Source organism: Aphelocoma coerulescens, chromosome 21 (assembly GCF_041296385.1).
Source record: "Aphelocoma coerulescens isolate FSJ_1873_10779 chromosome 21, UR_Acoe_1.0, whole genome shotgun sequence".
Classification (NCBI taxonomy): domain Eukaryota; kingdom Metazoa; phylum Chordata; class Aves; order Passeriformes; family Corvidae; genus Aphelocoma; species Aphelocoma coerulescens.
The window spans coordinates 644,176-656,071 of NC_091034.1; the positions used below are offsets into that span (position 1 = coordinate 644,176).

Consider the following 11,896-nt stretch of genomic DNA (forward strand, 5'->3'; position numbering starts at 1 on the left):
CCATTCTCTCCTCACCACAGCTTCTCCTCCTGGAAAGGTGGAGAGGAGGGAGTGGAGTCACCACGGATTGCTGCAGAGGCAGATCTTTGTTCAAAGCCAGCGTGATTTAGCCTGAGCCACTGCCAAGCTCTGTAGTTGGACCAACTCCTGACCTTTTCCTTCCCTGGTTTCTCTGGAGACAAAGGTGAGTGAGAAAAAAAGCTCTGTTGGAACCTCTTGCTGGTCCTCTTCTCCCCTGTCAGTGATCAGTGGGGACACAAACCCAGCTGAAACCTTCTCCCCCTGCCCTGCTCAACAGAGCAGCACCTGCCCTCAGAGCGCGTCTCGCCACGTCCCCGGCGCTGCCGTGCCCAGGGCAGTGATGCCAATGGGACCTGACAGTCTCCAATGTGCTGCTGCAAAGAGCTGTGAGGAGGGGAATTACGCACACTGAAAGGGAGAAGACAACTTCATTGAATTTATTCTTTTCTGCCGCTATCCCAGTGTGCTACCTCTAACTTGGAGTTTAAAAATTTCTTATAGAAATGGCCTGAATTGTTCCCAGCCCTGTAAGAAGGGTACAAACAGCAGGTTAAAAATCACAGCTAATGGGAAACAGAGTGAAACTGAACTCTGATCAAAGAATGATCCACAGGGATGTAAAGCAATTAGAAATGTTAGTCAATGGCTTGTTCTTGGGGCTGCTTGTACCAAAGCCGTGGGGTTTGTTGGCATTATGGTGAGATGAATTGGAGAAACTTCTCAGTGCTAGGATATTTATGGGGACAAGGAGTCTTCACCCAGTTGCTGGGCATTTTTCAACCTCCTTCTTCCCAATGGCATTCCCACACCAACAATTTCATGGGTATTTGTTAAAACACTGCTCTGGATGACACAGATTTCTCACATCTGAGCAGGAACACCTTGAATTAAGGGTTGTGCCAAAACCTTGCTCATCACCAGACTCTGGCTGTGGTTTGAATTAAGTGATTGCTGCACACTGAGCCAAAACAAAAGCCACGGGGTTGGTTGTATTTAATCCAAAGGAGTGATCCTTTCTTCCCAGGAGCAGTGTCTGGGGTTGAATTGGAAAATCTTCATTGCCACCAGAGCAAATGCCTTCTGGGGGGTTGTGCCGGCTCTGCCACTCGCTCTTCTCCAGTCTCTGCTTCCTGGCCAGACTGGGCTCTGTTTTGTTGTCTCTTCAGCCCCATCTGTCCTATTTTTTTTTTCCTTTTTTTCCACGGTTTCTCCAGTATCAATTGATCCGGTGGCTCTGCCATTGCAGCTCACCGGTGTCTCAAAGCATCTGGCACTGGCAGTGACCCAAGGCTTCAATGCTACTGGTTTTCAATGCTGAGGCTTTTTCCTCACACCCTCAGGATTGCTGGGGCACGAGACAGGAATTTTTGGATGCACGACCGAGGGTTAGACCCCAGCTCCTTCCCAAACTGCTGCTTTCCCATTCTAGGAGCCAAGCTCATCCCTGGGGCTGGGGGCAGCTTCGCTCCAGCTGGCGCGGAGGGTGTGAGGGAGGCTCTGGGTTATGTGGTTGCTCTGCAGTGAGGCCAGAGCCACCCCTCTTCATTCTTTTTTCCAGCAAAAGCAGGCAGCAGTGGGGAAAACTCCACTGGGCATGTAGAAATTGGGGTGAAAAGGGTCTGAGCATCAGGGCAGGGGATGGCGAGCGAGCAACCACGTGTGTACGTGTCAGGGTTAGAAATCGCTGCTCCGCCGGGCACGCCAGAGGAGACGGGAAAAGACGCAGAGAAAATCAGTTGCCGCCGCGTTTTCCAAAATCCCGAGCGAGCGTTCCTGCTCGCCGTCGCTTCCAAGAAACGGAGAGAACCGAGGAGGAAAATTGCGGTGATTCATCGCGGGCAGATCGGAGGCAGGAAATGGGAGTTTGCTGCCTGCCCCGTGCCCGGCGTGGGCTCGGTGGGCTCGGGCTCGCCGGGGCCTGGCTGGCGGCGAGGGCCTGACACCCACGGGTCGAGCATCCCTGCGCCGCGGCCGGAGCTGCCGGGGGAGCCACCGGCGAGGGAAAAACAACCGGCGGAGGCCGAGAGCAGGAGCAGCGGGAATTTTTCACCTGCGTTTCTCCGGAGCCATCCAAGCGAGAGCTGCCCGTGAGCCGGGGGGGGTCCAGCGGGATGGGGGTCCCAGGGAATGCTTAGTGTCTGGTGTCACACACCACCTAAATTTTGGGGGTCAGCATCCCTCCCTTGGGGACCCCCAGGGTGGCCGGTGGGCTGGGGGCTCCACTGAGAAATGAAGCGTGGGAAAGGGGGGGCGGGGCTTGGGGGCTGCCTGTCCGCGGATTGGCTGGGGGAGGGGGGAGACCCCCAAATTGTGCCGGGAAGGAGAGGGGCCAACCTGCGCTTGTGACGGGGAGACGGCACCGCAGGGACCCTCCCCCCACCATTCGGATGTGCCTGGGGCAGCCGGACCCCCCCCCCTCCTTTTCACGCGTTTGCACCCAGGCGGCTGCGGCGGGGCCTCTGTGACACGAGTTGCGCCGGTCTCAGCCTGGCCGAGGGCTGTGGAGCAAGAGCCCCCTTTGGGTGGCTGGAGAAGGGCCCGGTGTACTCCTCCGTGGCTGCTCTGCACCAAAAAGCACCCCCAAACCTGCTGCCCTCGTCGCTGGTGTTTTGGGATCACCCCTGGAGAGCCACGGGGGTCTCAGTGCTGCGTGGCCGGCAGGAAGTGGGATGGAGCATGGGAGGGGGAGGATATGGGGGGACCCCAAAACCTTGCTGGAGTTTGGGATGTGGGACTGCATGCACCTCACTTGGGGTCCAGAGTGTATGTTCTGCATGCAGGGATTGCTTGGGTTTCATTTGGGGGGTGAATGTGGACACTGCATCCATCACGTTTGGGGTGGGGATTTGGGGACCCTCACATCACCGTCGGGATCAGGACGTGGGGGACTGCCTGCATGCTGCTTGGGATGGGGACATGGGACCCTCGAATGGAGCTCAGAAGAGAAGATGACCCTTACACACCCCTTTTGTTGGGGTTGGGACACAGGGACCTTTGCCTTGGGGTCGGGGTCAGGTTGTGGGGAGCCCTGTATGGCACCTGGGCTCACAGGGGGACCCTCGTGTTGGGTCTGAGATACAGGGACCCTTCTATTGCGGCCGGGACCTGGGGACATCTGCATTGGCGTCAGGACTTGGGGAGCTCCGCACAGGGACCGCAGCACCTTCCCAGGGCTCAGCGGGCTGGAAACAGGGGGACAGTGGGGGCAGGTTGTGTCTGTCCCCTCCCTCCTCGCAGGGACAGTGCCCGGGGGCCGGACCCAGGCTCCCCCTGCTTGCTCCAGCACCACCACCCCTGGAGGGCTCCGGATAACCCAGATGTGGCATCGGAGTTGCTTAACCCCATCCTGACCCAGCCTTCACCCTAAACCCCGCTGCCATGAAGAAGAAGCCGGGCAATGGGCGGGGGCCGGACCCTGCGGCCCCCCAGCAGCGAGCCCGGAGCGTCACCAAGCCAGCAGAGGTGACTTACCCATGGGCGGGGTGGGGGATGGACACCCCGAGATGAGATTTGGGTGCTGCTGCACCCTCACGACTCCCCAAACCATCATCTCAGGGTGGGCCGGTGTCCCTGGGGGGGCATCGTGGGAGGCTGCTGCTGACACGGGTGGGGTTTTGCCCGTGCAGTATGTGGGATCATTCACCGTGGAGGATCTGGACCTGCAGCAGCAAGCGGGGAGGTTGGAGGAGCAGCTGCGGACACTGAAGGTCGGGATCTACCACTGCTCCCCTTGCTGGGAAACACAGGGGACCCCAAATAATCGGGGCACCCACAGGGGGCACAGCCCAGACCCCCCAGTGCCACATCTCCCCCGACAGGACTGTCCCAGGAGGAGGTCGGTGGTGCTGAGGTTCAGCTTGCAGGGGCTGAAGGTCTACGGTGCTGATGGGGAGGTAGGGGGCTGGGGGGGTCAAGGGGGATGGGGATGGGGTGCTGGGGATCGGAGAGGCTGAGTAGGGAGTGAGGAGTGTTGCAGGGGTGTTGGGAGGGTCAGGGGAGCTGGGGAGGGAAGTCAGGGATGCCGGGAGGGGTCAGGGGTGTTGGGGGACAGATGGGAGGGTCAAGGGTGCTGCGGAGGGGAGTGGGGGTCTGAGAAGAGGGGTCACAGTTACTGCGGTTGGCAGGTCACGGGTGCTGGGGAGGGGGGTCAGGAGTGCTGGGAGGAGGGGTCAGAGGTGCTGAGGGGGTCAGGGGTGCTGGGGAGCTGTCAGTGCTCTGCTGGAAAGGTGCTTTGGGGGGCTGCACCTCTCTGAGCATTGCTTTTCTCTTGAGAAGCTGCTTTGTGTGTGCAAACAGGGGTGACCCTGGGGGGGCCCAGGGGTGCTGGGTGCCCCTGACCCCCCTCCCGGTCCCGCAGACGCTGCTGATGGCCCACGCGCTGCGCCGGATCCTGTACAGCACCTGGAGGCTCCCCGACCGCCAGTTCGCCTTCGTGGCCCGCAACCCCCACAGCCCCCCCAGCACCCTCTTCTGCCACCTCTTCGTGGGGCTCCCGGGAGAGGTGGTGGCCCAAACCCCCCCGCGCCCCCAAAACACCATAATTATTATTATTTTTAATGTTTGCACGCAGCATCTTTCTCCTCCCGCAGGTCCAGACCCTGCACCTCTTGCTCTGCCGCTCTTTCCAGCTCTGCTACCTCCTGGCGCACCCCGAGGAGCAGGCGGGCGAGGGGGAGCTCCCGGGGCCGGGGGTGCTGCGGGAGCCCCTCAACCCCGAGGAGGTGTCACGGAACGTCAACGCCCTCGTGTCCTTCCGGCGCCTGCCCGCGCCCGCCGGCCTCGGCCCGCTGGGCACCGGGGTAGGTGCCCCTGCGCTGCCCTGCGCTGCGCTGCCCTGCTTTGCCCTGCCCTGCCCTGCTCTGCCCTGCCCTGCTTTGCCCTGCTCTGCCCTGCACTGCCCTGCCCTGCTCTGCTCTGCCCTGCTCTGCCCTGCTCTGCCCTGCACTGCCCTGCCCTGCCCTGCTCTGCCCCGCTCTGCCCTGCCCTGCCCTGCCCTGCGCTGCCCTGCCCTGCGCTGCCCTGCCCTGCCCTGCGCTGCCCTGCCCTGCCCTGCTCCGCCCTGCCCTGCCCTGCCCTGCCCTGCTCCGCCCTGCCCTGCCCTGCGCTGCCCTGCCCTGCGCTGCCCTGCTTTGCCCTGCCCTGCCCTGCCCTGCCCTGCCCTGCGCTGCCCTGCCCTGCTTTGCCCTGCCCTGCCCTGCCCTGCTCCGCCCTGCCCTGCCCTGCCCTGCGCTGCCCTGTGCTGCCCTGCGCTGCCCTGCTCCGCCGTGCCCTGCCCTGCCCTGCCCTGCCGTGCCCTGCCCTGCGCTGCCCTGCTCCGCCGTGCCCTGCCCTGCCCTGCCCTGCTCTGCCCTGCCCTGCCCTGCCCTGCCCTGCGCTGCCCTGCGCTGCCCTGCCCTGCCCTGCCCTGCTCCGCCCTGCCCTGCCCTGCCCTGCCCTGCCCTGCTCTGCCCTGCCCTGCCCTGCCCTGCCCTGCCCTGCTCTGCCCTGCCCTGCCCTGCCCTGCGCTGCCCTGCGCTGCCCTGCCCTGCCCTGCCCTGCGCTGCCCTGCGCTGCTCTGCCCTGCCCTGCTCCGCCCTGCCCTGCCCTGCGCTGCCCTTCCCCGCCCTGCCCTGCCCTGCCCTGCCCTGCTCTGCCCTGCCCTGCCCTGCCCTGCCCTGCGCTGCCCTGCGCTGCCCTGCCCTGCCCTGCTCCGCCCTGCCCTGCCCTGCCCTGCCCTGCGCTGCCCTTCCCTGCCCTGCGCTGCCCTTCCCTGCCCTGCCCTGCTCTGCCCTGCGCTGCCCTGCGCTGCCCTGCGCTGCCCTGCCCTGCCCTGCGCTGCCCTGCTCTGCCCTGCCGCGCTCTGCCCTGCCCCGCTCTGCCCTGCCCTGCCCTGCCCTGCGCTGCCCTGCTCTGCCCTGCCCTGCCCTGCCCTGCCCTGCCCTGCTCTGCCCTGCCCTGCCCTGCCCTGCCCTGCCCTGCCCTGCCCCGGCGGCTGCTCCTTCGCACGTCTGCGGGCACGGTGCTCTCGCACCCGGGATTTCCACACGGTGTTTCCTTGCTCGGCACCTTGCACGAGTGCTTTGGCACAGCCCGTCTGTGCACGGGGTCTCGCCTGCCTTTTCTTGCGCGGCCTTTCCTTCGCACAGAATATTCTGAGCTGGAAAGGATCCACAAGGCTCATCCAAGTCCAGCTCCTGGTCCTGCACAGGACAGCCCCGTTTCTTTCACAGCAGTCTGTGCATGGTGCTTTTAGCAGAGGGGTTTTTTGCACAGTGTTCTCCCAGGCAGCTCTTGCACGGCCTTCTCTCGCATTTTGCGCAGCACGTTGTCACACCACACGTTATTACCTGGTGTCTTGCATGGTGTTTCCTTGCATTTCCTCTCTGTGCAGCCTTTCTTTGCACAGTGGTGTGTGCACAGTGTTTTGCACAGCCTTTTCTCGCACGGTATTTTGAGGGTCGCGTTTTGCAGGGCCCATCCTGCGCAGCCCGTCCCCACACGCTGCTTTGCACAGCCTGTTTTAGATGGCCTTTCCTTGAGGGCCTTTTCCTGCCTGGTGTTTGGCATCAGGCAATTTGCACAGCAATTTTTTTGCACAGTGATTTTGCAGGAGGTTTTACAGTGCGTTTTTTTCCTTGGCATTATTGCACAGTACTTTCTTTTTCATATGTTTTTGAAAAACTTTTTTTACACAGCACTATTCCTTCTAACTTTTTTACATGGCACTTTTTGCAGTGGTTTGCATGGCTCTTTTGGTGTGGCATTTCTTGCAGGGTATTTTTACACAGTGGGTTTTATTCTTCTTTTTGCACTGTGTTTTTGCACAGCATGGTGATTTTTTCGCATGGGATTTTTCCATTGTGTTTTGCATGGCATTTCTTCTGCACATCACATTTTGCATGGCGTTTTTTTTCATGGCATTTTCTACACTGCATTTTTTGCAGGGTGATTTTTTGCACGATGTTTTTTGCATGACATTTTGCACAGCATTTTTTGCACTGCATTTTCCCCACGGTGTTTTGTACAACTTTTTTTTTTTTTTTTTTTTTTCCCCCACACTGTTCTCTTTTGGGGTTTTTTTTTGTGTGGCATTTTGCACAGCTTTTTTGGTGTCGCATACTTTGGACAGCATTTTTCCGTGTGGTGTTTCACGTGACATTCCCCACCAGACCCCTCTCACGGCCTGTCCATCCCCCAGGACCGGCGGCCGGAGGCGGAGGGCAGAGCCTGGCGCCCGGGGAATCCCTACTGCTCGCCGGTGCTGGTGCGCAAGAAAGCCATTCGGAGCAAAGTGCTGCGCTCGGGAGCCTACCGGGACTGCGGGGGCGAGGGACAGCTCCACCAGCAGCCCCGCGACGCCGGTGAGTGCGGGGGGGAAACTGAGGCACGGGGATATACACAGCCCCAGTACCACGGGGGTTTGGGGGCGAAGAGGGGCTTAACGGGCTCCCGCAGCGGCGGCGGGATGGGAGAGCAAAGGGGCGAGGAGTTTGGCCTTCCTGCCCGAAAACGAGACCGTCCTGGCCGAGAGCGTGTGGGCCTTCGCCGGCATCGCCAGGTGAGTGCGTGTGCACCTGATCCTCGGCACGGCCAGCCCTGCGCCCACCCCCGGCCCCACCCCGGGCCCGGCCCCACCGCCGCCTCGTCCCCAGGGACGCCGGGGTCGCGCTGCTGCGGCGGGACGTGCCCGGCGCCTTCCTCCTGCGCCCCGAGCCCGGGCTGCCCAAGCGCTGGCGCCTGTGGGTGCGGGCGCCCTGCGGCGTCGTGTCCTACGGCCTCGCCAGGACACACCAGGGCCGGTTCTGCGTGGAGGTGAGTGCGGGGCTGCTGGTGAGGGGGTGTCCGTGCATGAGGGCACGGGGGCGTTCGCTGCGGGGCTGCACCTGGGTAAGCGCACGGGATGTGCCTGCGCGTGGGTGTGAGTGCATTTGGCTCATCTGTGCGTGCCTGCACTGGCGTGCTGTGCCTTGGTGCATGTATAACTGCATTTGGTGTGCCCATGCACGGATGCACTGGTGTGTACATGCATTTACTTGATGTTCTGTGTGTGCTTGGACCACCCATGCGTGGGTGCACCAGGGCTGTAAGTGCATTTGTGCCTTGATGCACTGGTGTGTGCATGCACTTGATGCACCGTGCTGGTGGTGTGCTTGTGCATGGCTGCACTGGTGCCTTGGCGCGGGGATGGGCTCAGGTGTACGGGTGTGGGTGCACACAGGGGTGTCAGTGCGCGGGGACATCGATTCACAGGGGCCTCGGGGCACAGGTGCATCTGGGCGTGGCACACAGGTACCCCTGGGTGTGGGTGCACCAGTGCATCCACACTTTGTTGTATGAACGCACCTGAGTTTTGGGTGCACTAACGCACAGATACGCGATGCACAAGTGCACTGGTGTGTATTTGACTCACCAGCCCGCTGGTCAGGGTGCCTTTGATCCGTGGGTGTGCGGACACACAGTGCCCCAGTGCCACACGCAGGGGTGTGCACGGGTGTGCTGGACTCACGTGTTCACCTGTGCCCTGGTGCGTGGGTGCCTCGGCTCCGTGGGTACCTGGTGCACCAGGGGTGCGTGTGGTGCGTGGCTGTGCTGGCACGCGGGCACGCAGAGATTTGCTGCGTGGGCACACTCAGTTCAGGGGTGCGTGGGCACAGCCTGCACGGGGGGGCTCACCTCTCCCTCTCCCCTCTCTCCCGACGGCAGCACTCCAACACCGAGTTCGCCAGCGTGGCCGCCCTCCTGGCCCACTACTCCGGGACACGGGGAGGCTGCTTCTGCCGCCTGGCCCCGGGCCGACGCAACCCCGGCTATGAGGAGCGGGACCCCGGTGGCGGGGCCAACGCCGGGGCGGGGGAGGGCGCCTGGGCCCCCGCCGCCCCCATCGGGGTGCAGCACGAGCGGGGGTAGCCCCGGCCCCGCTCCCCGAGCACGGCCGTCCCCCAACACCCCCGAGCTTTAACTCGCTGCCGCCTGCCTTATCCCCCCCGCTGCCGCGGGCTGTCCGGCGCCTCCCGCAATAAATGGCTCTCGTGCATCCGGAGCGGGGCTCTGCTGGCTGCTCACACCCACCCCACGGCCTGGCACGCCGCACACCGGTGTGCTCACACGCGTGTGCACGCGCTCTCGGGCCCAGGCGCCCCAGGAGCCCGCACGCACGCGAGGCCGCACAGCCCCGTGCTCGCCCTCTCGTGCACGAGCAGGGCTCGCACCCGTGCCCTGGCACAGCGGGGCAGCGCTGCCGCCGCCGTCACACGCTCGGGCCCCCACGCGCCTGTGCTCCCACGCGTGCGCGCGCCTGGGCCCTCGCGCGCCGCACCTTGCACGTGTGTGCGCGCGCCCCTCCTTGCACACCTGCCCTCGCGCGCCCCTCCTTGCACACCTGTCCTTGCGCGCCCCTCCTTGCACACCTGCCCTCGTGCACCCCTCCTTACACACCTGTCCTTGCGCGCCCCTCCTTACACACCTATCCTCGTGCACCCCTCCTTACACACCTGTCCTTGTGCACCGCTCCTTACACACCTATCCTCGCGCGCCCTTCCTTGCACACCTGTCCTCGTGCACCCCTCCTTACACACCTATCCTCGCGCGCCCCTCCTTACACACCTATCCTCGTGCACCCCCCTTGCACACGTGTGCGCGCGCCCCTCCTTACACACCTGTCCTCGCGCGCCCCTCCTTGCACACCTGCCCTCGTGCACCCCTCCTTGCACACCTGTCCTCGTGCACCTGTCCTCGCGCGCCCTTCCTTGCACACCTGCCCTCGTGCACCCCCCTTGCACACCTGCCCTCGTGCACCTGTCCTCGCGCGCCCCCCCTTGCACACGTGCGCGCGCCCGCGCCAGTCACGTGACACCGCGGGCGGGGCCTCTCTCCCGGTGCGGCCCCGGTCGCTGCGGCGATCCCGTGCGCTCGCTCGCGCTCGCTCGCGCATGCGCGGGGCCGCCGCCGCCGCCTTCAGCCTTCCCGGCCCCTCGGGGCTCCCTGCTCGCCCTCCGGCCAGCGCGGCATCGGCTGGGTTACCCCAGGTTTTCCCCTGCTCAGTCCCCCTCGGGCGTGTCTCGGCTCCCAGAAGTTACCTAAGGGTTTCTTGCCCTTGAGTTTCCCGCCCTCAGCTTCCCCTCAGGGTTCCCCCCACCACCCCCCGCTCAGGTTTCCTCCCCCCTGATCTGCCATAATTCCCCCTGAGACTTGTTCCCAACTTCCCCCTTTTCCTCTGTCCCTCCCCAGCTCTTTCCCTCTATACTTTCCCCTTCTCCCCCAGCTTCCCTGGCTCGGAGGTCCTTCCCCTGCGTCCCCCAGTGAGGGATGAGTGCTTCCCCCCCAAAATGGGTGCAGACCCCCAGGGTTAGGCTTGCACCAGCCTCTTCCCAGCCCCCGGTGCCGCCCAGTCCCGCCGAGTGACACCGTGTGGGGCTGATCCGGGCGTGTGGGGCTGGGCTCGATGGGTGCGGTGGCCTGGGGGGGAAGGGGGAATTCTGACCCCGGTGTGCGGGGCTGACCCCGGTGTGTGGGGTGACACCGGTGTGTGGGGTGGCACCCCGGTGTGTGGGGCTGATCCGGGCGTGTGGGGCTGACCCCGGTGTGTGGGGCGACCCCTCAGTGTGTGGGGCTGACCCCGTGTGTGCGATTGACTCCGGTGTGTGGGACTGACCCCGGTGTGTGGGACTGACCCCGGTGTGTGTGACTGACCCCGGTGTGTGTGGGTGACTGACCCCGTGTGTGGGTGACTGACCCCGGTGTGTGTGTGGCTGACCCCGGTGTGTGGGTGACTGACCCCGGTGTGTGTGGGGCTGACCCCGTGTGTGGGTGACTGACCCCGGTGTGTGTGTGGCTGACCCCGGTGTGTGGGTGACTGACCCCGGTGTGTGTGGGGCTGACCCCGGTGTGTGTGGGTGACTGACCCCGGTGTGTGGGGCTGACCCCGGTGTGTGTGACTGACCCCGGTGTGTGGGTGACTGACCCCGGTGTGTGTGACTGACCCTGGTGTGTGGGTGACTGACCCCGGTGTGTGTGTGACTGACCCCGGTGTGTGGGGCTGACCCCGGTGTGTGGGGCTGACCCCGGTGTGTGGGTGACTGACCCCGGTGTGTGTGGGGCTGACCCCGGTGTGTGTGTGACTGACCCCGGTGTGTGGGGCTGACCCCGGTGTGTGGGGCTGACCCCGGTGTGTGTGTGACTGACCCTGGTGTGTGTGTGACTGACCCCGGTGTGTGGGGCTGACCCCGGTGTGTGTGTGACTGACCCTGGTGTGTGGGTGACTGACCCCGGTGTGTGTGGGGCTGACCCCGGTGTGTGGGACTGACCCCGGTGTGTGTGTGACTGACCCTGGTGTGTGTGTGACTGACCCCGGTGTGTGGGGCTGACCCCGGTGTGTGGGTGACTGACCCCGGTGTGTGTGGGGCTGACCCCGGTGTGTGGGACTGACCCCGGTGTGTGTGTGACTGACCCTGGTGTGTGTGTGACTGACCCCGGTGTGTGGGGCTGACCCCGGTGTGTGGGTGACTGACCCCGGTGTGTGTGGGGCTGACCCCGGTGTGTGGGTGACTGACCCCGGTGTGTGTGGGGCTGACCCCGGTGTGTGTGACTGACCCCGGTGTGTGGGTGACTGACCCCGGTGTGTGGGTGACTGACCCCGGTGTGTGGGGCTGACCCCGGTGTGTGGGTGACTGACCCCGGTGTGTGTGGGGCTGACCCCGGTGTGGGGTGACTGACCCCGGTGTGTGTGTGACTGACCCCAGTGTGTGTGACTGACCCTGGTGTGTGGGTGACTGACCCCGGTGTGTGTGTGACTGACCCCAGTGTGTGTGACTGACCCTGGTGTGTGGGTGACTGACCCCGGTGTGTGTGGGGCTGACCCCGGTGTGGGGTGACTGACCCCGGTGTGTGTGTGACTGAC

The 11,896-nt window shown here is 63.9% G+C and overlaps 1 protein-coding gene across 1 annotated transcript; it reads left to right on the top strand.

The window, feature by feature from the left end:
- The first annotated feature begins 12 nt into the window (after positions 1–12).
- On the top strand, positions 13–9,034 carry SH2D5 (SH2 domain containing 5). Its single transcript, XM_069034728.1, has 11 exons — positions 13–184; positions 1,694–2,108; positions 3,259–3,483; positions 3,648–3,728; positions 3,840–3,914; positions 4,379–4,522; positions 4,611–4,820; positions 7,199–7,361; positions 7,456–7,558; positions 7,653–7,812; positions 8,704–9,034. The coding sequence occupies exons 3-11, from the start codon at positions 3,400–3,402 to the stop codon at positions 8,905–8,907; spliced, it is 1,224 nt and encodes a 407-aa protein (XP_068890829.1). The 5' UTR covers positions 13–184; positions 1,694–2,108; positions 3,259–3,399; the 3' UTR covers positions 8,908–9,034.
- The last annotated feature ends 2,862 nt before the right edge of the window (positions 9,035–11,896 follow it).